Below are 24,211 nucleotides of genomic sequence, written 5' to 3' on the forward strand. Positions count from 1 at the left end.
GAAAATAGGCAAATGAGAAAAACATGTTTCTGACCAATAGGGTTAGGCAGTGTTGCAGTATGTGCGAATCTATTTCCGGTTGGCGTTAGTGCGGGAATTTTTGAGGCGCATCGAGGACAACTTGGAAATAACAACAAAGACAACGAGGTTTGCATTAGACAATAAAAACCTGTGAAATTCAATGTTTTTGTTTAGATGTATTGCCATAACGTGTTTAAGAACAAGATTATCACGGAAACGCGGTGTTTTGCTTATCGTCCAAGGCTTCATCAGAATGAAGGCCATTTCTAGCATGCCATCAGCTAACACGTTAATGTTAGTTAGTAATGTTGTTAGCTAGCTAGTTAAAGAGTATCTCGTTGGAGGAATTGTTTAGCTATCAGTCCGCTGGCTTTTACAATTGTCTGCAAATCATGGATGCACGCGTGTTACCTATTGGCATTAAGTTCGCTTAAATTAGCTAGCAACTAACAAGTAGTAGCCGTTAACCAGCTAGGTAACGTTAGCTAGCTAAATGTAGGAAATGCCTTAACGTTACTAGATTCGATGCAATTTACATTGTGCTGGACTAGCACAATGCAAATACTATATTGGTTGCATCGAAGTTATGAAAATCTCTCTCGCCCCAATTTGTTGTAAGAGTCTAACTCTGGCTAGATTGGTGATTGTAAACTCTGTAGCTAGTTAGTTCGCCGAGCCAGCGTGAACGTGATAATCGAAACAGCTACCCACGGTAGTGGTTACCAGATCGATTTGAAAACTCACGTGATCCTATCATGTGATATGGTGTTTACACGTCATATTCAAACTTCACTGAGACGATAAGAGACAGCTTTTGCAGATATATTGTTGACGGTCAAATAATGGCATTGCTATGATATATGATCTAGGAGTATGCAGTATACCGTATTGGCTAGTAGTCACAAGACAGTTGTGTTAAATGAACTAAAATGTGGTAGCTGTATAGATTATATAGACGGTCATGTATACGGTCCCTTCAGATGCCCCCAAAAGCCCAGGCAGCAGGGAAGGGCAGAGGACCAGCTAAGAGGAAGCTTGCTGAGGAGTTCCCCCTTGGAGAAGTACTGACTGATACCAGCAAGAAGTCCTGGAAACTGGGAGCCCCTATCGGACAGGGCGGCTTTGGACTACTCTATCTGGGTAAGAGAAGCATGGCTACATGGGTGATAAAACACATATTCTAGTCATTGATTGTTCATTCATTTATTATTGATCAGGAATATTACTGCATGTCTTGCACATGTATATCTAGCCCTTCACCTAATAGGCTAACTGATGTATGCTATTTAAAAAAATATATATATATATATATATATATATATTTTTGTTTGTTTGTTATTACAGCCAATGATAATTCATCTAAAACAGTTGGAGCTGATGCCCCATATGTCATCAAAGTGGTAAGACAACTCTTGCTTGATAATACATGCCTTGTATATGATTGCACGATTGGCCTCTGTTCCATCTCATGCCTATACAAGAAAGACAAAGGAGTCATTTAAAGTCCTTAGTATGCTTGTACAGTTAATGACAATATACTCAACATGTTCAATTCAATCTGATAGCCCTGCATGACTCCAGGCCTACCTATGCTGCATGTATAGTGTTTCCAGAGAATAACTGTTCTCCTTATAATGTCATCTAAAGTGACCATAATGGGATGAATAAAGCTGTACTGTTTGGTCAACTGTCCTCCACTGTCCTCTTTTTTCCCTTCTTAATCTAGGAGCCCAGTGACAACGGACCACTGTTCTCAGAGCTCAAGTTCTACATGCGAGCTGCCAAGCCAGATCTAAGTATGCATACCAGACACCACTCCCTCCCTCATGAACACACACACACACACACACAGTCTCTCAACACTGGAACAAACAAATACGCATAAAGAAATGAGCAACTTTCTTAATTAAGGAAGTGTAGTTGTAGCTCTATTTAGTGAGGGCCTCTGTTTACAACACGGTGCCTTTGGTGGCTCCTGTGTTTGCCCCAAGGCCGCAACTTTGCATTTTATATCATAACAATCCAAATGTCAATCTCCCCTGACAATTAACTGTTATATTGCTAAGGAATGAACACTCATATTTTATTCATTGGAATATGGCGTTGTCTGTTGGTAAATATTTGTCCCAGTAGGAGATTACTTTACAGCGGGCACTGGCTTGCCCCACACGGAATTACGCTGCTCTTATTACTTTGAACACCACTACCACCAAGTTTTATTAAGTGTGTTTTGAATCATTTCAATAATTTGCCTTGTTTTTACTTTTAAATGGCAGTCATCTCAGTTTAACCCTTTAAAAGTGAACTGCCTTTTAGCGTGTTGTATCGTGAATGATGTTTAGGCAAGTATTTTGATTTTTTTTTTTTATATCTAGTCGTGTTTAAATAGTTGTGCTACTCGTGATTACATACAGATTATTGTTTTATATGATGATAACTGTTGCAATTTTTTTGTATTTTAGTTCAGAGTTGGATGACGTCTCACAAGATGAAGTATTTGGGAGTTCCGAAGTACTGGGGGTCTGGACTACATGAGAAAGGAGGAAAAAGGTATTGGGTCGTTACAAATCTCATAGCCTCTCATGTATTATTTCTTATCATGGCTTTGACATGGTCATAGTCATGAGGCGAAGCCGATTGGCGTAGACCACCACAGCCATTAGAAAAATGTCATAACACGTTGCCTCTCATGTATTGTTGCTTTTATACAACGGTTACCAGCATTAAAAAGTCAGATTAATTCCCAAATCATCCATTTTTGGAACTCTTTTATCACCTTTTATCTCCTCAAAAGATGTTGGTATCTGGTTGCTAAGCAACCATTTTTTGTTTCTCCAGACCAAACCAGTGTATCAAAAGTTGCTGGCTTATGACCAAATTATCAAACAAAACGTATACTGCAATTGGCAATGCTTGTTGTCTAGTATATCATGGGCAGGATCTAAGGCAGAAGATACACAAAGAAACTTTCATGCAATTTTAGTGGCAGGTTACAAGTGATATAATCTGAAGCAATTTTGCTGTTACATGAAGCAACTAGAAACACAATTAAAATTGCATGCAACAGCCAATCAAATTGAAGCTGCTTTGTCATATTGTTTGAGAATTCTAAACTCACCCCATGTCATCTGCTGCTTTACATGTGGTTTTACAAATTATTTGTTTATCCAACCGTTTGGTTATTGTAACAACATGGATATAGACAAAATGCTGTCAGCTAGCCAAATCTCGTTACAAAGCTAGCTAGCAACGAAATAACCAAGCCAGCGACGACTTAAGATAGCCAGCACAGTGAATGCTTCTCTTTGAAAATTACATTTCTTGACTGCCAAACAATGTCTATAACAATCTCCCGTTCTGCTGTCTTTCTTCAGCCTTGATCACTGGTTACACAGCACTGACAGCTGTATTATTGACATGACAACTGGGTCAGAATGGATTATGTGACAAAGTATTAGTTTCGATTGTGCGACTAGTGTCAAGCTACAGCCAAAGATGAAAAGTTACAACTGGATGCAACCAAGTTTCAGATGAGTTGCAGGGGAGGGGGGTGTTTCACGAAGCAATCAAGAAACAACTCGGCTGCAAGCAACGAAAGTTTTGTAAAAGTTGATTTGTCTAACTGCAGCCTAACAATGTGAATTCCAAACCACCTGCTGTGTAATGCCTCTTTTAAATCTGGTTCTTCCAGTACCTTGACAGCAATCTGTTATGATATGTCAACCATATAAATACCTGTGGACCAGTTTGGTATATTTGACACACCCATAAAGTTAAGCGGTTGTGCATGTCAAGCCAACGCCTTACTCCTCCAGCTACAAGCAATTTTGATTGATTAACATAGACAGTATGTTATCAAGGTGTGTCAAATGGCACTCTATTCCCTTTATAGTGCACTACTGTTGACTGGATGCCATATGGCTCTGGTAAAAAGTTGTGCACTATATAGGGAGTAGGGTGCCCTGGTCAAAAGTTGTGCACTCTATAGGGAATAGGGTGTCATTTGGTATGCACACTGAATCTCTGGTTCCTTCCTTCCAGGTACAGGTTCATGGTGATGGACCGGTTTGGGACGGACCTTCAGAAGAAGTTTGAGGAGACTGGAAGGAGGTTCCCCCGGAAACTGGTCCTGCAGCTCGGGCTGAGACTCGTGAGTTTTGTCGTCATATAACTGCCAATAGTAGAGCCAAGAAAAACAACTAACTAAAACGTTGATATATTTCATTCACTCTATGAAACATCTTGGCTGTTTATTTAATTTACTATATCTTTACATTTGTCATTTATCCAGAGTGGATTAGTTCAATCATCTGAAGATAGCTAGGTGGGACTAGGGCGGTTACGGTGACCGTATTACCGCCACACCAGCAGTTATGAGTCATGTCAGCAGTCAAATTCCACGTGACCGTTTAGTCACTGTAATTGGGCTTCTCCAAGCTCTTATGCTGCTGCTGGTCATTAGTAGCCTACCAAACTTGCTAACTGCCTGGTACTCAGCACTCTATTGTCCCTCTAATCACTCTGACATCGATGCAAATGTATAATGATCAATTCTAAATCAAAATAAATTAAACTCTTATGATTTAGTATATGTAAAGAAAAGATTAAATCAAGAACAGTGTGATGACAATATTAGCCTATCACTTTTTTTGCGCCTTTTTCAAATCATAGTCGCACACCTCATGTAGCCTAGCCCATAGGCCTATTTGTTTTGATTAGGTTTTTTGTATCACAACTAAAGTGGCCGAATAACTTCTTAAAATGAAGAGCATTAATCTGCTTTACAACCGGCGTAGAGCCCAACTGGCAAACATTCGCAGTGTGTGACTTTCAGGTTTGGGGAAGATCATTTTTACCATAAAAATGCACCTTAATAATAACAGCATTACAAGCCTAATTGCATTTGTGGTCACTTTTGATAATGGTGTTGTCCGCTAATGGAATATTTGCACTACTGCCGTGTGTGCATCGCTGCGCTTATATTGTGAAGAAATAGACTAATAGTTTATCAACATTTTAAGCTAAACATTCTCACTTGCGTCAGGCTCATTGCTTAAACTGTTTTTTTATGCTAATGGTTGTATTAATTTGGGATCTATTGCATCCCACAACAGTCCCTGACTGGAATATTTATTTCTCGTACAGAATAGAATTTTGTCAACTTTTGTACTATGGGGATGGTATATTTACATAGGCTAGTGCTTTTGCTGTTCGTTAGGCCTACTCATCTTGTTGGCTGATGAAAAGTAAATGTGGACAGTTCTTCCAATGTCTTCAATATGCACCTCGGAATTGGATAAGGACGCATTTAGCTAGCTTGCTGTTGCTAGCTAATTTGTCCTGGGATATAAATGTTGTTGTTATTTTACCTGAAATGCACAAGGTCCTCTTCTCCGACAATTAAACCAAACACAAAACGGTCAACCAAATAATTTCTAGTCATCTCTCCTTCTGTCAGGCTTTTTCTTCTTTGGACTTTATATGGCGATTAGCATCTAACTTTCTTAAAGGTGTATTACCACCACCGACCGACCTCAGTTCATCTTTCATTCACCGACGTGGGTATAACCAATGAGGAGATGGCACGTGGTATCTGCTTCTATAAACCAATGAGGAGATGGGAGAGGCAGGATTTGCACCACGTTCAGCGTCAGAAATAGAACTGACTTCTATTTTAGCACTTGGCAATGCAGACGCTCGTTGGCGCGTGTGAGCAGTGTGGGTGCAATGATTGAATAACATGTATGTGTACATTTATTTAGCAACAGAAGTGGTGTGGTCAGCATGTTAGACTGTATTAAAAATCCAAATATATAGCCCAACATTTGTATCACAACTAAAGCTACATAAATAACTAAATTAAGCATTAACAGGAGTACCTGTTTTTTTTTTTTCTCATCTGCTCAACACAGAATAGCCGGATGTGTGATCTCCTTCAAATCGTCAGCTATGTTCAATTTTGTTCTTCATAATATAAAATAACGTCACGGAATTCTAAGCAAATCTCATCTGCTAAATGAACTAGTGTAGCCCACAGCCATATGGCATAGCCCTATCAGGGCCTAACATAAGGACAGCTCAGAGTATGCTATTCTGTTTTTCTGAAATGGACTACATTTTCTTCATATCCTGTTTCTTTAGACCTGTCTAAAATAAATAATGGATTTATTGTAATGGTGTAGGCTATATTACATGGATTTATTAGACTTTTTAAAATGTAGATGGCTTGTAGGCTACTGATGTGGAAGCCTAGAGATGCTACATTTGTTTACATTAATTACCAGTCAATTAACGTGAGACCAGCAGTTATTTGCTTGACAATCACCGGCTGACGACCTTTCATGACCGATACAGCCCTCGGTGGGACAACCACAAAGCTCAGTCATAGTAAGTACATTTTTCCTTTATAAAGTAGCTATCTGCAAAGTCAGTGCTAGTAAGGGGGAAAATTCAAGTGTTAGCTCACGAAAGGCAATATGCATCTCCAGGCGGGATATGACAAGTGCCTGGATTAGGACCTGCGCCACTTCCGGTGTGAGGAAAGATCGTACTCTACAGATGTTGTAGAGCATGAACCTGCAGGAGCTTGTCACTGCTTTGATGTGTGCAGAGAACGACCGGGGGGCTGTCCAAGTTCACGCCAAGTTTATTTGCACTCTGGGAGGGGGACACTTTGGAGTTGTCAACCATGATGGAGAGGTCTTGGAGCGGGCAGGCCTTCCCCGGGAGGAAGAGAGCAGCTCCCCCTTGTTGAGCTTGTGGTGGGCCGACATCCAAGCTGAGATATCTGCCAGGCATGCAGATATCTTTCGTGTTCAAAATGTTGTTTGCCTATGTATTATTATCTCTGTAAATAATGTTTGATATTTGCCTCTTCTTCTCCCCTCACTTGTGTAGCTTGACATTCTGGAGTACATCCATGAGCATGAGTATGTCCACGCCGACATCAAAGCCTCCAACCTCCTCCTCAGCCACAACAACCCCAATCAGGTCAGTGGCTGTCTTTTCCAAAGATATTGGCCTTGAGCTGTTGTATTATCTAGGGTCCTATCTGTCTGTCATTCACACTAGTCTAGCACTTACACACCCGATTCAGCTGATTCTTAAGCCAGAGCTTGGTAAGTTTATTTGAGTCTGTTGAGTTACAACCCCAGGAATGGATTGAGAAACACACATGTAGTGGAGCTTTTTGTCCTGATATGGCTAGCATCAATGCTATGCTAATCCTGTTCGATCTTACCATGTCAGGGCTGTATAGCTTGCTAGCAATGTGCCTTGTGTGTAGCAGTGGAGGTTGCTGAGGGGAGAACGGCTCATAATAATGGCCAGAATGGCGCGAATGGAATAGTATCAAACACATGGCTTTCATATGTTTGATACAATTCCATTCACTCCATTTCAGCCATCACATTACACTCCAGCCATTATTATGAGCCATCCTCCCCCCAGCAGCCTCCACTGGTGTGTAGTGACTAGCAATGTTACCGTACCTGTAGACTTCCAGTCAATGCTAATTAGCATTGGCTCACAAAACTACCGCTAAGTTCCTTTATACTGCATGCAGAGACATGCCAGAATCTAGCAGTAACCCTCTAAAATGGAGAGGCCTATTTCTCAGTCTGGGTAGGATTTCAAATGGTTGTCTCTACCTCTTGAAGTGAAGTAATGCCTTTGACCTGATATGTAAATTGAACAAACATTGGATATATTTATTTATTTGATTATGCTGCTGCCACTGGTTCATTGGATTCAATTCGACATTAGAGACATAAAAGAGGGGAGGAGGGGTTATTTATTCTTCTCTAAACAGGGGAGAGATTAGATGGTGGCTAAGAGCTCTTTCAAGCAAACAAGGTGGGGGCAGGGGCAAATATGTAATTTAGAGATTAATAATGTTTCCGTGGTGTGTTATTAAAGTGCTATTTTTAAATTACAATTTAGAAAGCAACCCCTTGGGAGTCTCAGGGTTAGCTCTCTTTCTGCCTGCTCCCTGTCTGCAGTTATTGGAAACATTTGTTTGACTTTCTGGGAGCTGAGGATTTGAGCAGGGAGGGAGGGAGCTATAGTTTACTGTAACTATGCTTTGTAATGTACGCGTTATTGTTATAGTCCAGGCGATATGTGGAAAAACATGTTTTCGTAAAGGCATGAAACTTAGTACACATGTACAGTGTAATTAGTAGTAATTTAGTTACAAGCCACATCATGTTAAGTATACTCACTCATTTGGTTGGCTGTATGTGCATGTATGAATTGATCTGTTTTGTTTGCAAACCTCTAGGTTTACTTAGTAGATTATGGACTGGCCTATAGGTACGCTCCAGAAGGAGTGCTGAAGGAGTACAAGGAAGACCCTAAGAGGTGCCATGACGGGACCATCGAGTTCACCTCCATCGACGCACACAAAGGAGTCTGTAAGTACAGCACACCTCACTGAGCCACGCCAGGGGTAGGTACGTTCAGTTGGGAGTAAATGGAAGAAATCATTGTTTTTCAAAATAAAAAGGTAACCTGATTAGGGCGTTCACCCACGGTGCTCAGAATGACAGAAATCACATTTACATAATGGTAATTGTTCTTAACAGAGCATGGAAGTCGAGGATGCAATGATGCGTATCCTTACAATGATGCAACGATGTGTGTCCTTACAATGATGCAACGATGTGTGTCCTTACAATGATGCAATGATGTGTGTCCTTACAATGATGCAACGATGTGTGTCCTTACAATGATGCAATGATGTGTGTCCTTAAAATGATGCAATGATGTGTATCCTTACAATGATGCAACGATGTGTGTCCTTACAATGATGCAATGATGTGTGTCCTTAAAATGATGCAATGATGTGTATCCTTACAATGATGCAATGATGTGTGTCCTTACAATGATGCAACGATGTGTGTCCTTACAATGATGCAACGATGTGTGTCCTTACAATGATGCAATGATGTGTGTCCTTACAATGATGCAACGATGTGTGTCCTTACAATGATGCAATGATGTGTGTCCTTACAATGATGCAATGATGTGTGTCCTTACAATGATGCAACGATGTGTGTCCTTACAATGATGCAATGATGTGTGTCCTTAAAATGATGCAATGATGTGTATCCTTACAATGATGCAACGATGTGTGTCCTTACAATGATGCAATGATGTGTGTCCTTACAATGATGCAATGATGTGTGTCCTTACAATGATGCAATGATGTGTGTCCTTACAATGATGCAATGATGTGTGTCCTTACAATGATGCAACGATGTGTGTCCTTACAATGATGCAATGATGTGTGTCCTTAAAATGATGCAATGATGTGTATCCTTACAATGATGCAACGATGTGTGTCCTTACAATGATGCAATGATGTGTGTCCTTAAAATGATGCAATGATGTGTGTCCTTACAATGATGCAACGATGTGTGTCCTTACAATGATGCAATGATGTGTGTCCTTACAATGATGCAACGATGTGTGTCCTTACAATGATGCAATGATGTGTGTCCTTAAAATGATGCAATGATGTGTATCCTTACAATGATGCAACGATGTGTGTCCTTACAATGATGCAATGATGTGTGTCCTTACAATGATGCAACGATGTGTGTCCTTACAATGATGCAATGATGTGTGTCCTTAAAATGATGCAATGATGTGTATCCTTACAATGATGCAACGATGTGTGTCCTTACAATGATGCAATGATGTGTGTCCTTACAATGATGCAACGATGTGTGTCCTTACAATGATGCAATGATGTGTGTCCTTAAAATGATGCAATGATGTGTATCCTTACAATGACATGTGTCCTTAAGATTACGTGTATTTTTACCACACACTTTGAAGATGTTAGAATAACTGTCCACATTTACTTTTCCTCAACCAAGACGAGTAACGAACAGCAAAATCATAGCATAGATGGAGCGTGATTTTCAAGTTTGGGGAAGAAAATTTTCACCATAAAAATGCACCTTTATATTAAGGCATTCAATGCATTGTCGCATTTGAAGACTTATGTAAGAGAGCCTACTATTCCTAATGTGATGAGTAGATTGGATAGTCATGAATTAGACTAATAATATACCTCAATCACTGTTCGCAAAAACAGTTCAATGCATGGCTGAGCGTATAGTGTAGAGGCCTGGGCTATATTATATATGTTTCTGCTTTCTTTGCACGGGGAAAACACATGTCATACAATTCTACTACACTATATGATTGTAGACATTAGTACAATCATTTTTTAATGTGACAATTTACAGGGTAGCCTACTCTGCTGACACTGACAAATAGATCAATAAAAACCATGTGCTCCATATAATAGACCTACGAGAACGGGAGACATCTAAACTGGAGGAGGAAATTCTGATAAATAATGAATATGAGCAGTGCACACTCACCGGGGATATGGCCGGTGCTGTCCGCTGGAGCCAATAAGATATATACAGCTATAGCCTGCTGTGGTTCGCTCAGTTAAGTTGAGAATTTTTAAAGACCGATTTAAAAAGACAGTCTTTTCATTGTCTTCTCTTTACAGCATTAGCCATTTTGCTTTCCAAACTTGTCCTGCGATTTTTATATATATATATATATACACAAAAACACTCCAACTTATTTTTTAAGACTAGGGGAAGCTAATGATCCTAGTGGCCAAATCATGCTTTAGTACACTATTCTGAATGTTATTTATTTATGCATAGAAAGGAGTAGGATAATTAGGCTATATCATTTTGGCAATTTCATTCAATTTACTTAGGGAAAGCTTCCCCTAGCTTTATGGACGCTCAGCAAATGAGCCCTATGTCTTATCTACTATCCCCCATAGTAGAAAACTTTACCTATTCTATTAGTCAGCTTGTTGAGAGATAAATAGCCCAAACAGACTCTGGGACAGTTGTGGGATGATAAATCCCAAATTCAAACAACCAGTAGGCCTAGGCTACATAAAAAAATATATATATACAGTTGAAGTCAGAAGTTTACATACACTTAGATTGGAGTCATTAAAACTCGTTTTTCAACCACTCCACAAATGTCTTGTTAACAAACTATAGTTTTGGCAAGTCGGTTAGGACATCTACTTTGTGCATCACACAAGTAATTTTTCCAACAGTTGTTTACAGACAGATTATTTCATTTATAATTCACTATCACTATTCCAGTGGGTCAGAAGTTTACATACACGAAGTTGATTGTGCCTTTAAACAGCTTGGAAAATTCCAGGAAATTATGTCATGGCTTTAGAAACTTCTGATAGGCTAATTGACATAATTTGAGTCAATTGGAGGTGTACCTGTGGATGTATTTTATTTTATTTCCAATTTTTTCATTTGACCTTTTTTAACCAGGTAGGCTAGTTGAGAACAAGTTCTCATTTGCAACTGCGACCTGGCCAAGATAAAGCATAACAATTCGACACATACAACAACAGTTACACATGGAATAAATAAAACATAGTCAATAATACAGTAGAAAAAAAGAAAAGAAAACGTCTATATACAGTGAGTGCAAATGAGGTAAGATAAGGGAGTTAAGGCAATAAATGGGCCATGGTGGCGAAGTAATTACAATATAGCAATTAAACACTGGAATGGTAGATGTGCAGAAGATGAATGTGCAAGTAGAGATACTGGGGTGCAAAGGAGCAAGATAAATAAATAAATACAGTATGGGGATGAGGTAGATAGATGGGCTGTTTGCAGATGGGCAATGTACAGGTGCAGTGATCTGTGAGCTGCTCTGACAGCTGGTGCTTAAAGCTAGTGGGAGATATGAGTCTCCAGCTTCAGTGATTTTTGCAGTTCGTTCCAGTCATTGGCAGCAGAGAACTGGAAGGCTACCCTGTTGCCCCATGAGTGAAGGATGATTTGTTGTGATATAGAAAGCCAATTCTAGATTTAATTTTGGATTGGAGATGCTTAATGTGAGTCTGGAAGGAGAGTTTACAGTCTAATGTGGTGATTGACAGAGTCGAAATCCTTGGCCAGGTCGATGAATATGGCTGCACCATAATGTCTCTTATCGCCGGTTATGATGTCGTTTAGGACCTTGAGCGTGGCTGAGGTACACCCATGACAAGCTCTGAAACCGGATTGCATAGCGGAGAAGGTACGATGGGATTCAAAATGGTCGGTAATCTGTTTGTAACTTGGCTTTCGAAGACTTTAGAAAGACAGGGTAGGATAGATATAGGTCTGTTGCAGTTTGGGTCTAGAGTGTCACCCCCTTTGAAGAGGGGGATGACCGCGGCAGCTTTCCAATCTTTGGGAATCTCAGACGATATGAAAGAGATATTGAACAGGCTAGTAATAGGGGTTGCAACAATTTCGGTAAATAATTTTAGAAAGAGAGGGTCCAGATTGTCTAGCCCGGCTGATTTGTAGGGGTCCAGATTTTGTAGCTCTTTCAGAACATCAGCTATCAGGATTTGGGTGATGGAGAAATGGTGGGGGCTTTGGCGGGTTGCTCTGGAGGGTGCCGGGCACTTGACCGGGGTAGGGGTAGCCAGGTGGAAAGCATGGCCAGCCGTAGAGAAATGCTTCTTTAAATTCTCAATTATAGTAGATTTATCGGTGGTAACAGTGTTTCCTAGCCTCAGAGCAGTGGGCAGCTGGGAGGAGGTGCTCTTATTCTCCATGGACTTTAGTGTCTCAGATCTTTTTTGAGTTTGTACTACAGAATGCAAATTTCCTTTTGAAAAGCTAGCCTTTGCTTTCCTAACTGCCTGTGTATATTTGTTCCTAACTTCACTGAAAGTTGCATATCACGGAGGCTATTCAATGCTAATGCAGAACTCCACAAATGTTTTTGTGCTGGTCAAGGGCAGACCGGTCTGGAGTGAACCAAGGACTACAGTGCCTTGCGAAAGTATTCGGCCCCCTTGAACTTTGCGACCTTTTGCCACATTTCAGGCTTCAAACATAAAGATATAAAACTGTATTTTTCTGTGAAGAATCAACAACAAGTGGGACACAATCATGAAGTGGAACGACATTTATTGGATATTTCAAACTTTTTTTAACAAATCAAAAGTGAAAAATTGGGCGTGCAAAATTACAAAGATGTCCTGCTACGCCATCTTGGATACTTTCAAGGCTTACCTTCAAACTCAGTGCCTCTTTGCTTGACATCATGGGAAAATGAAAAGAAATCATCCAAGACCTCAGAAAAAAATATTGTAGACCACAAGTCTGGTTCATCCTTGGGAGCAATTTCCAAACTCCTGAAGGTTCTACGTTCATCTGTACAAACAATAGTACGCAAGTATAAACACCATGGGACCATGCAGCCGTCATACCGCTCAGGAAGGAGACGTGTTCTGTCTCCAAAAGATGAACGTACTCTGGTGGGAAAAGTGCAAATCAATCCCAGAACAACAGCAAAGGACCTTGTGAAGATCCTGGAGGAAATGGGTACAAGCAGGTATCTACATCCACAGTAAAACGAGTCCTATATCGACACAACCTGAATGCCGCTCAGCAAGAAAGAAGCCACTGCTCCAAAACCGCCATTAAAAAAAGCCAGACTACGGTTTGCAACAGCACATGGGGACAAAGATCGTGCTTTTTGGAGAAATGTCCCCTGGTCTAATGAAACAAAAATAGAACTGTTTGGCCATAATGTCCATTGTTATGTTTGGAGGAAAAGGGGGAGGCTGGCTACCCGAAGAACACCCTCCCAACCGTGATGCACAGGGGTGGCAGCATAATGTTGTGGGAGTGCTTTGCTGCAGGAGGGACTGGTTGACTTCACAAAATAGATGGCTTCATGAGGAAGGAATATTATGTGGAAATCCCTGACCTAGATCCTATAGAAAATCTTTGGGCAGAACTGAAAAAACATGTGCGAGCAAGGAGGCCTTCAAACCTAACTCAGTTACACCAGTTCTGTCTGGAGGAATGGGCTAAAATTCACCCAACTTATTGTGGGAAGCTTGTGGAAGGGTACCTGAATAATTTGACCCAAGTTAAACAATTTAAAGGCAATACACTCAATTAGTATTTGATAGCATGTAAACTTCTGACCTACTGGGAATGTGATGAAAGAAATAAAAGCTGAAATAAATCATTCTCTCCACTATTATTCTGACATTTTACATTCTTAAAATAAAGTGGTGATCCTAACTGACTTAAGACATGGAATTTTGACTAGGATTAAATGTCAGGAATTATGAAAAACTGAGTTTAAATGTATTTGGCTAAGGTTTATGTAAACTTCCGACTTCAACTGTATATGTAGAAGCAATGAATCAATAGATAACGTTTAGCTTAAAGTGTTGATAAACAATTTCTTAACATTAGGCTATTAGCACAGCAATGCGCACAAGGTAGTAGGCTACGCGCAAATGTTCATTTGGCTATCGGACAATGAAAAAGTTTAAAACCAAAAGAATATGAGAGAAATATGCTACTGATTTCAATGGTGTATGGAGGTCTTTCTAAAATAGTTGCCTCCATGGATACGGTGGGATGTTGCCGCGGTTACTTTGAAGCAAGACAAACATGCCTCATAATATGTAGTAAAACATTTGGGTTTCATTAAGTAACTATGTGTTTTCAAAATGCATACTGCCTCCAGCTCTTTGGAAAGTGGTGTGTGACGTGCTAATGAAGCCTGCCTTCCTTTGCCTATGCATTTGAATGGCAAATGGGAAGCATGCTTCAATTACCAGTTGAGAAATGCAATTCTAAAAGCTAATATTTGTATCTAGAATTGTTGTGCAAAGATTGTTCTTATAAAAGCTCTGTCTGACAGATTTCCCGCTCAAAGGCTCTCTGTCTGTATGCTGTGCGTGTGGGGATAAATACGATTCATAAAGAATATACACACACCAATGTAATTCCACAAAACTGTGCAAATTAACCCATATACTGATAAGCATGACCAGTAAAATGTATTTACATCAATGAATAGGCTAAAAAGCATTATTTTCGCAATGTGATTTTTTTTGTTCTCCTGGACAATTGGCCAGCGACGATTTTATTTATTTATCAGCAAATAAAATTACAGCCAAAAGCCAGCTATTATCAGCTAACAGATATCCTGCCACCACTGTATCAGTAGGACCTCTAAAGGGATCTGTTGATCAGTTCAGTTGTGAAAATAATGGTATGAAAAAGGAAAATATATGAACAGAACTCACCGTGGCAACGAACTGTTAAAAGCAGCGGGTAGCCATTTTACCGCCTCTGACCACAACATTTGCTGTCATTTTACATGTTTCATGATTCTACATGTTTAATGGCCACTGTTGGTCGACACCCAGCAGGTGAGCGCTGCTTTAAACCCTTCAGACTGACATAGTGGTGTTGTATGTCTGCAGCTCCCTGTAGAAGGAGTGATCTGGAGATCCTGGGGTACTGTATGGTCCAGTGGCTCTGCAGTAAACTGCCCTGGGAAGACAAGCTGCAGGACCCCCTCTATGTCAGAGACGTAAAACTACAGTAAGATGTCACAAACACACACGCACACACACACACACACACACACACAGGTTGGTAAGTTGAGATCCTAACTTGTTTTTGTCGTTCACAGATGCAGGGATAACGTGTCAGAGTTCATGTCCAAGTGTTTCTCCTCACAAGACAAGCCAGGTGAGAGAGAAACAAATGCTACATTTCTTAGAACTAAGTTTTCTACTTTGTATGTTGAGCACACATCTGTTGGTCTTCGTGTGGATGAGGATGTCAATATTGTAGTTGAAATTAGTTTGACTTATCAAACTTTAACATGAGTAGCTGTTAGGCCAGTGGCGTTATAGTTACACCATTATCACTAGCTGCTGCTTCACGAACAGGGGCCCTGTTGATCTTCTCATATTGCGTGCTAATTCATTAGCCCCATCGCTAATTCTCTGACCGCAACAAAACTTCCCACTTTAACTTTCTTGTGAATTACAGTGTGATGAGTGCATTTGTGTGAAGCATAGGATTGAGGCAATACCAAGGAGGGCAAGAGTGTTGGCTGAAGTTTGCCTTTTGGAGTGACATCACTTCAGATATGTTTTAGACATACAGTACAAGTCAAAAGTTTGGACACCTACTCCTTCCAGGCTTTTCCCTTTGTACTATTCTGCATTGTAGAATAATAGTGAAGGCATCAAAACTACGAAATAACACATGAAATCATGTAGTAACCAAATAAATGAAATAGTAATATTTTTGAGATTCTTCAAAGTAGCCACCTTTTGCCTTGATGACTGCTTTGCACACTCTTTGCATTCTCTAAACCAGCTTCATGATGTAGTCACCTGGTGTGCATTTCAATTAATTGCCTTGTTAATTTGTGGAGTTTCTTCTTAATGCGTTTGAGCCAATCAGTTGTGTTGTGACATGGTAGGGATGGTACACAGAATATAGCCCTATTTGGTAAAAGACCAAGTCCATATTATGGCAAGAACAGCTCAAATGAGCAAAGAGAAACGACAGTCCATCATTACTTTAAGACATGAAGGTCAGTCAATCCGGAAAATGTCAAAAACCTTGAAAGTTGCAGTCACAAAAACTGCTCTGATGAAACTGGCTCTCGTGAGGACCGCCACAGGAAAGGAATGCCCAGAGTTACCTCTGCTGCAGAGGATGATGAAAGAGTAAACTGCACCACAGATTGCAACCCAAATAAATGTTTCATGGACTTCAAGTAACCAACACATCTCAACATCAACTATTCAGAGGAGACCGCGTGAATCAGGCCTTCGTGGTCGAATTGCTGCAAAGAAACCACTACTAAAGGATACCAATAAGAAGAAGAGACTTACTTTGTCCAAGAAACACAATCAATGCACATTAGACCGGTGGAAATCTCTCCTTTGGTCTGAATCTTTGGTCGAACCACCATGTCTTTGTGAGATGTACAGTTGTGGCCAAAAGTTTTGAGAATGACACAAATGTTAATTTTCACAAAGTCTGCTGCCTCAGTTTGTATGATGGCAATTTGCATATATTCCAGAATGTTATGAAGAGTGATCAGATGAGTTGCAATTAATTGTTAAGTCCCTCTTTGCCGTGTAAATGAACTGAATCGCCCAAAAAAACATTTCCACTGCATTTCAGCCCTTCCGCAAAAGGATCAGCTGCCATCATGTCAGTGATTCTCTCGTTAACACAGGTGTGATTGTTGACGAGGACAAGGCTGGAGATCACTCTGTCATGCTGATTGAGTTCGACTAACAGACTGGAAGCTTCAAAAGGAGGGTGGTGCTTGGAATCATTGGTCTTCCTCTGTCAATCATGGTTGCCTGCAAGGAAACACATTTGCCGTCATAATTGCTTTGCACAAAAAGGGCTTCACAGGCAAGGATATTGCTGCCAGTAAGATTGCACCTAAATCAACCACTTATCGGATCATTAAGAACTTCAAGGAGAGCGGTTAATTGTTGTGACGAAGGCTTCAGGGCGCCAAAGAAAGTCCAGCAGGACCGTCTCCTAAAGTTGATTCAGCTGCGGGATCGGGGCACCACCAGTACAGAGCTTGCTCAGGAATGGCAGCAGGCAGGTGTGAGTGCATCTGCACGCACAGTGAGGCAAAGACTTTTGGAGGATGGCCTGGTGTCAAGAAGGGCAGCAAAGAAGCCACTTCTCTCCAGGAAAAACATCAGGGACAGACTGATATTCTGCAAAAGGTACAGGGATTGGACTGCTGATGGACTGGGGTAAAGTAATTTTCTCTGATGAATCCCCTTTCCGATTGTTTGGGGCATCCGGATAAAAGCTTGCCCAGAGAAGACAAGGTGAGCGCTACAATCAATCCTGTGTCATGCCAACAGTAAAGCATGCTGAGACCATTCATGTGTGGGGTTGCTTCTCAGCCAAGGGAGTGGGCTCACTCACAATTTTGCCTAAGAACTCAGCCATGAATAAAGAATGGTACCAACACATCCTCCGAGAGCAACTTCTCTCAGCCATCTAGGAACAGTTTGGTGACGAACAATGCCTTTTCCAGCATGATGGAGCACCTTGCCATAAGGCAAAAGTGATAACTAAGTGGCTTAACAAACATCGATATTTTGGGTCCATAGCCAGGAAACTCCCCAGACCTTAATCCCATTGAGAACTTGTGGTCAATCCTCAAGAGGTGGGTGGATAAACATCAACCCACAAATTCTGACAAACTCCAAGCATTGATTATGCAAGAATGGGCTGCCATCAGTCAGGATGTGGCCCAGAAGTTAATTTACAGCATGCCAGGTCGGATTGCAGAGGTCTTGAAAAAGAAGGGTCAACACTGCAATTATTGACTCTTTTCACACTTGTGAAATGCTTGTAATTATACTTCAGTATTCCACAATAACATCTGACAAAAATATATAAAGACACTGATCAGCAGCTTTGTGAAAATTAATATTTGTGTCATTCTCAACTTTTGGCCATGACTGTAGAGTAAGTGAACGGATGATTTCCGCGTGTGTGGTTCCCACCGTGAAGCTTGGAGGTGTGATGGTGTGGGGGTGCTGTGCTGGTGACACTGTCTGTGATTTATTTAGAATTCAAGGCACACTTAACCAGCATGGCTACCACAGCGTTCTGCAGCGATAAGCCATCCTGGTTTACACTGATGGATTCTGGGTTCTAACTCCTAAGTTTGGGATAGGGTTAATTATCAGGTATCTTATTGAAATATTGAGTGCTTAGGTTTAGAGGGTCTACACCAGAAGTTAATGGTCATCTGTAGGAGGAAGGTATATGGTGGGTGCTATTTAAGCTTGGAATGTGCTGTGTGCAGGGAAACCGATCACATGTGGCAGCACTAAGGGGAGAGAGCTGTGGATTAGCGATGAACGGGGTCCAGGTCAGGTCACTTTAAGGGTGAAGGAACATTTTATTGCCCGCGTCACTTAATTTCCTGCCTTGCAACAGAGATGTAGTGTTTGGAGAGAAGGAGATTCCACCCCAAATTTGGGTACATATACCACCGCTATTGTAAACATGTTTTTGTCGGTTCAGCTGTTTGATCTTTTGGGAAGAATAAACTTTGTTTGAGCTTTCATAGTGTCTGTCGAGTTCTTACTCTGATAATTAGAATCTAACAGCGCTTAGAGGGACTGTCCTGTTGAAAAACAAATTATAATGACGCAAAACACACCTCCAGGCTGTGTCAGGGCTATTTGACCAAGGAGAGTCATGGAGTGCTGCATGACCTGGCCTCCACAATCACCCGACCTCAACCCAATTGAGATGATGTGGGATGAGTTAGACTGCAGAGTGAAGGAGAAGCAGCCAACATGTGCTCATCATAGGCAGGGTAGCCTAGGGTAGGCAGGGTAGGGTAGCCTAGTGGTTAGAGCATTGGACTAGTAACCGAAAGGTTGCAAGTTCGAATCCCCGAGCTGACAAGGTACAAATCTGTCGTTCTGCCCCTGAACAGGCAGTTAACCCACTGTTCCTAGGCTGTCATTGAAAATAAGAATTTGTTCTTAACTGACTTGCCTAGTAAAATAAAGGTTAAATAAATTTTTTTTTTAAATGTGTGAACTCCTTCAAGATTGTTGGAAAAGCATTCCAGGTGAAGCCTGGTTGAGAGAATGCCAAGAGTGTTTAAAGCTGCCATCATTGCAAAGGGTGGCTACTTAGAGGAATCAAAAATGTAAAATATATTTGGATTTGTTTAACACTTTTTTGGTTATTACATTATTCCATATATGTTATTTCATATTTTTGATGTCTTCACTATTATTCTACAATGTATAAAATAGTTAAAATAAAAATCCTTGAATGAGTAGGTGTGTCCAAACGTTTGACTGGTATACGAACTCTTAGTTTTTTGTTGTTGAAAGATTTGTGGGCGATTTCATATGGTATTTAGGCCTGCAGATTTGACTTCACTCAACATAACATTAACTTTACAATATGGACTAGGGGGCGTTCAATCTGAAGGAGGAAAAAACTGAACTTTTAACAACATTTAACAAGCCATTTAATTCAAGGCCTGAACCCAGGGCCTTCCTCTCCTATCCTCCCCACCTCGACCTACGCTCATTCTCCTCTGTCTCCTCCTCTTCACTGATCCTTCCGTGGCAGCACCCGCTCTGGCCGCCGTGTGACAGAAGGAGAGATTTCTCTGCGGGCTGTTGTGTTGTGGTACAGCCGCACACAACACATCTCACCAGCCCAGAGATGGATGTGATGGGAGTCGAGCCGCCGTGGTTCTGTTGTGTCCATCATCACTAATTATGTTTGTTGTGACTAGGGTTGCACATTTTAGGGAATATTCAGAGGTGGAAACTTTCCCGTCGGAATTCATGGGAATATATGGGAATTAACGGAAATATATTCAAATTAATATTAATACTATTTAAATGTAATGTTTTTTGCATTGGATATATTTACCATATCATATGGAGACAAAACATAAACCTTTTACCTGATCATAAGTAGACATAATTGCAAATGATTCAATCCTTCTAATATAATAAAAAAACAATTATTTAGTTACAAATTGAACTTTTTAATTAAATGAGTTGAATCTTCACATGATGATTTCACTGAACAACAAAAGGGAATATTGAATGATCCTCAATAATCCATCGCATCTCCCAAAAATGTTTTCAACATACAACGTAAAATGATAGTCTAGAAACTAAAGCTTTGCTTGTCTTCCTCAGGCTTCCATGTCTTCTCCCTGGACCTCCTCAATGTCCACCTCTTGAATATCAGTCTCTGAGGTCTCATCTTCACTGTCACAGAAGTCTTCATGCTTTTTGATTTATTTCAGAACTGCAGTTTCCTCTGCTTGGAGCAATCGTGGGCAGGGCAGTACGGATTTCTTCTCTTACATCAGTCTGAACATCAGACAGGATGGCATTGTCTCCCTCAATCCTTGCAATTGCTACTACTGCTATAGGTTTCAGGCTGCTTACCACTCTCCCAAAATGCATCATCCAGTAGGATCCTCTTGATGGGCTTGTCCATATTGACAGGCTGTGATATGGCCATTAATTGGAGAGACACCTTCCCCTCCAGGAGACTGTCAAACATGATGACAACACCACCCCAACGGGTGTTGCCGGGCAGCTTCAATGTGGTGCTCTTAATTCTTCTCACTTTGCTTGGTGAGGTAGATTGCTGCTATAACTTGATGACCCTTGACATATCTAACCATTTCCTTGGCTCTCTTGTAGAGTGTATCCATTGTTTTCTGTGCCATGATGTCCTTGAGGAGCAGAATAAATGCATGAGCAGCACAGCCAATGGGTGTGATGTGAGGGTAGGACTCCTCCACTTTAGACCAAGCAGTCTTCATGTTCACAGCATTGTCGGTCACTAGTGCAAATACCTTCTTTGGTCCAAGGTCATTGATGACTACCTTCAGCTCACCTGCAATATAGCGACTGGTGTGTCTGTTGTTTCTTGTGTCTGTGAATAATGATATCAGCTAGATATCAGCTAGATAACAAACATTTTAATCCGTGTTGTAGTTTATGGTCAGTGAGGGTTGGGAATCTTCAAGTTGAATTGATTTAGTTTATCTTTTTTTTGTATTGGATGTTTGTTTTTATCACAATGTTGTTGGAGCAGATGGGGGAACAGGTTGAAATGCATAGGGATGCTCATTCTCATACCATCATCTACTATATTGAACAGGAGAATCTCAACCACTCTTCAGCTAGCTAGCTACCTTTTTAATTGTGAATAGGGCTAAATTAAAAATTACGCTTAAATTTTAATTTTATTTTTTACTTTTTACTTTTTTTTAAACTTCTATTTATGTGTTATGACCACTGAGGAGAGTGTCATGGAAAGTGTTCCCTTTTTTGGGTAAGCACCGCAGCTCATATACCACTTGCTTGGACTCATTTTAAAAGATAAATCCACTCTTTTATTTGATTTCTTTGTCATATTTTAGATGAACTTCAGAAGTTCATGGAGGAGGTGAAGACTCTAAGCTACACAGACAAACCGGCCTATCAGAAGCTACGGTCCATTCTGGAGGCGGGGCTTAAGTCAATCGGCACCAAAGATGACGACAAGCTAGAGTTCTCCTCCGTGGTCAGCAGCAACGGAGCTGGGCCATCGTCCTCTGCCAAGGTCAGTGCACAGACACACGTTGCACGCAAAGACAGACATACACACACATATACAAATGTGTTGCTGTGAGATCATAGTAGCCTTGGCGTTTAAAACCTGGCACGCTCCAGACCTTTTTGAAGCCCGGCCTTTCAAACGGAGCCCATTTCAACCACCCCTAATGTGTTTACCTGTTGAAAGCCATTTCATTTGAAATGTAAAAATGCCCAAGCACGATCCGAGACTAATTGGGCAGGGTCGTGTGAATGGCTGCCAAGTGCATTGATTTTCAAATACAATTAAGGTGTGATGCTTTTAAAAGATATGCCTTGACCGTGGCTTATTGACGTTTTTACCCCCAAACACAGTCACACACACTGGTCAAAGCGTTGTCTATGGCACGCTGGCTAACACACAGGGTTTTCTCCAACAACAACAGAAAAGCCTTGTTCCTTTCCTCTCTCAATTTCCTCCCCTCTCCTGTCCTCTCTTCTCCATCTTACCTATCTCCTTCCTCCTCTCCCCTTCCAGTTTCTCTTTTCATTGTCCTCCCTTTTCTCCCCTCTTCCCTCTCTCCTCCTCCTTATCCTCTTTACTGTCCTCCTCACTCTCCTCTCCGACAGGTCTAAGTACCTGTGTTTATCCCTCAGTAATGTATCACAAATTTGATGACACGGTAACCTTGGAGTTGGTGCTGCCTGGCAATCAGTGGGCCAGTCTCACGGCAGAGGGAGGGGTCTCCCCTTCCCCTTCCTTCCGCCTCCTCACGCTACCCACAATACGTTTGCATAAGGACTGTGCCACCGGAGAGCTGGCTTGTGCCAGTTGAGGGTTACCTGCCCACTGCCGTTATTGTATGTAATTATCTAGCCAATCTGTTCAGCTCAGCAGGGTCTGCTGATAATCATAAGGTAGCAATTGGCAAAATGAAAGGCAAGACGAGAGAGGGAAGAAAGGAGGGATGGGCGCGCGTTCATTATACAGTTTAAGAGAGAATGAGGAAAAGGGGGGATGGCAGAAGGAAGAAGAGATGGAAGAGTTGATTGCTGTCGGTAAGTGCATCTTTCTCATCAACGTGTTCTGGGCTGGTATGATTTCATGGACACAATTATTTGCTAGTTTTAGTCTTGAATGTGTAGAACAGGGAGAAAAAGTTAAGTCATAGTTGATGAAAATTGTACCAAAGTGCTCACCTCAAATCTCAACTTTGACACTGAAGACAGTTCCAGATGTCTTAAACAATTTACCCCAGAAACAAAATTAGCCCTGTCCATTGTTGTTATTTTATAGGTCAAGGAAGCAGAATTCATTGTGTACTTTGAGTGGATTATTCCTGTCGAAGGTTTTCTTCCTCTGTGAGAGTCATAATTGCATTTGCTCAGATGTGACACAGACGTTCACAAGGCTCCGGGCAGATATAAGCGTTCGGTCGTCGTGTGCCAAAGCAGAGTTCCTAATTTCATGTTTGATTTCTGCCCCCTCCAAGGTTGCTGCAGGCGGACTGTGAGATTTGACCACATTTTTCTCTTTTTTTTTTCTCTCCTCACAGAAGACTTCCAAAAGAAAGAAAGTGGTAGATTATAAAGAGGAGTCTGATGATGAGGTCGATGGCTCTCCCGCCAAGAAAAGAAAATCTCCAAAGAAGAAGGGTAAGAATCTTCTTTTCCTCCTCTCCTACGCTCCTGTCCTCTTCTCAGGTTAAACCACACAGAATACGTTTTGATCTTCTCCCGACAGGGGTGAAGGAAAGTAAAACTGCCAGCCCTAAAAAGAAAGCTGCCACGCCTAAAAATACTGCTGCCAGATCCAAGAAGGCACTGGTGGAGATGGGTACTCAGACCACACCTGGCCTGAAGAGAGGCAGAGGTAGACCCAAGAAAAAGGCAGAACCAGTAGATTCAGAATGAGTTCTACTTCTGCCGTCTTATTCGAAGTTCCAGCCAGCCTTCCTCTCCGCTCACCTTCCTCTCACTGTCCGCTTTTAAGAGATACTCCGTTTTAACAGGTTGTAGAGTATGTCTGTTCTGCACTGTGCATATTTTTTTATGTTTCATTTTGTTAACACGCAAGGCCTTCTGTAAGTCCGATAATAAAATAATAATTTTGATGTGAGATTCAGTGGTATACTTTTTGTACACTATAAGTCATTGAAAACCTGTGTTTCATGCTTCTGTACTTAAAAATAAAGCCAG

General features: G+C 41.1%; 1 protein-coding gene across 1 annotated transcript; it reads left to right on the plus strand.

The window, feature by feature from the left end:
- Positions 1–24,131, plus strand: LOC112256885 (serine/threonine-protein kinase VRK1). Its single transcript, XM_024430441.2, has 13 exons — positions 1–147; positions 1,002–1,161; positions 1,366–1,421; positions 1,748–1,817; positions 2,484–2,571; positions 4,063–4,171; positions 6,919–7,011; positions 8,303–8,435; positions 15,341–15,461; positions 15,553–15,611; positions 21,859–22,040; positions 23,569–23,668; positions 23,757–24,131. Exons 2-13 carry the CDS (start codon positions 1,002–1,004, stop codon positions 23,924–23,926), a joined length of 1,341 nt encoding a protein of 446 aa, XP_024286209.1. The 5' UTR covers positions 1–147; the 3' UTR covers positions 23,927–24,131.
- Positions 24,132–24,211: the final 80 nt, after the last annotated feature.

The sequence above is a fragment of the Oncorhynchus tshawytscha genome, linkage group LG08 (genome assembly GCF_018296145.1).
Source record: "Oncorhynchus tshawytscha isolate Ot180627B linkage group LG08, Otsh_v2.0, whole genome shotgun sequence".
In the NCBI taxonomy this organism is placed as follows: Eukaryota; Metazoa; Chordata; class Actinopteri; order Salmoniformes; family Salmonidae; genus Oncorhynchus; species Oncorhynchus tshawytscha.

Excerpts from the sequence above, each read along its gene's own strand:
- LOC112256885 (XM_024430441.2), top strand. The coding sequence starts at position 1,002 with ATGCCCCCAAAAGCCCAGGCAGCAGGGAAGGGCAGAGGACCAGCTAAG. Across the intron at positions 1,818-2,483 it reads AGCTGCCAAGCCAGATCTAA|TTCAGAGTTGGATGACGTCT; the intron begins GTATGCATACCA and ends TTTGTATTTTAG. Across the intron at positions 8,436-15,340 it reads CGACGCACACAAAGGAGTCT|CTCCCTGTAGAAGGAGTGAT; the intron begins GTAAGTACAGCA and ends GTATGTCTGCAG.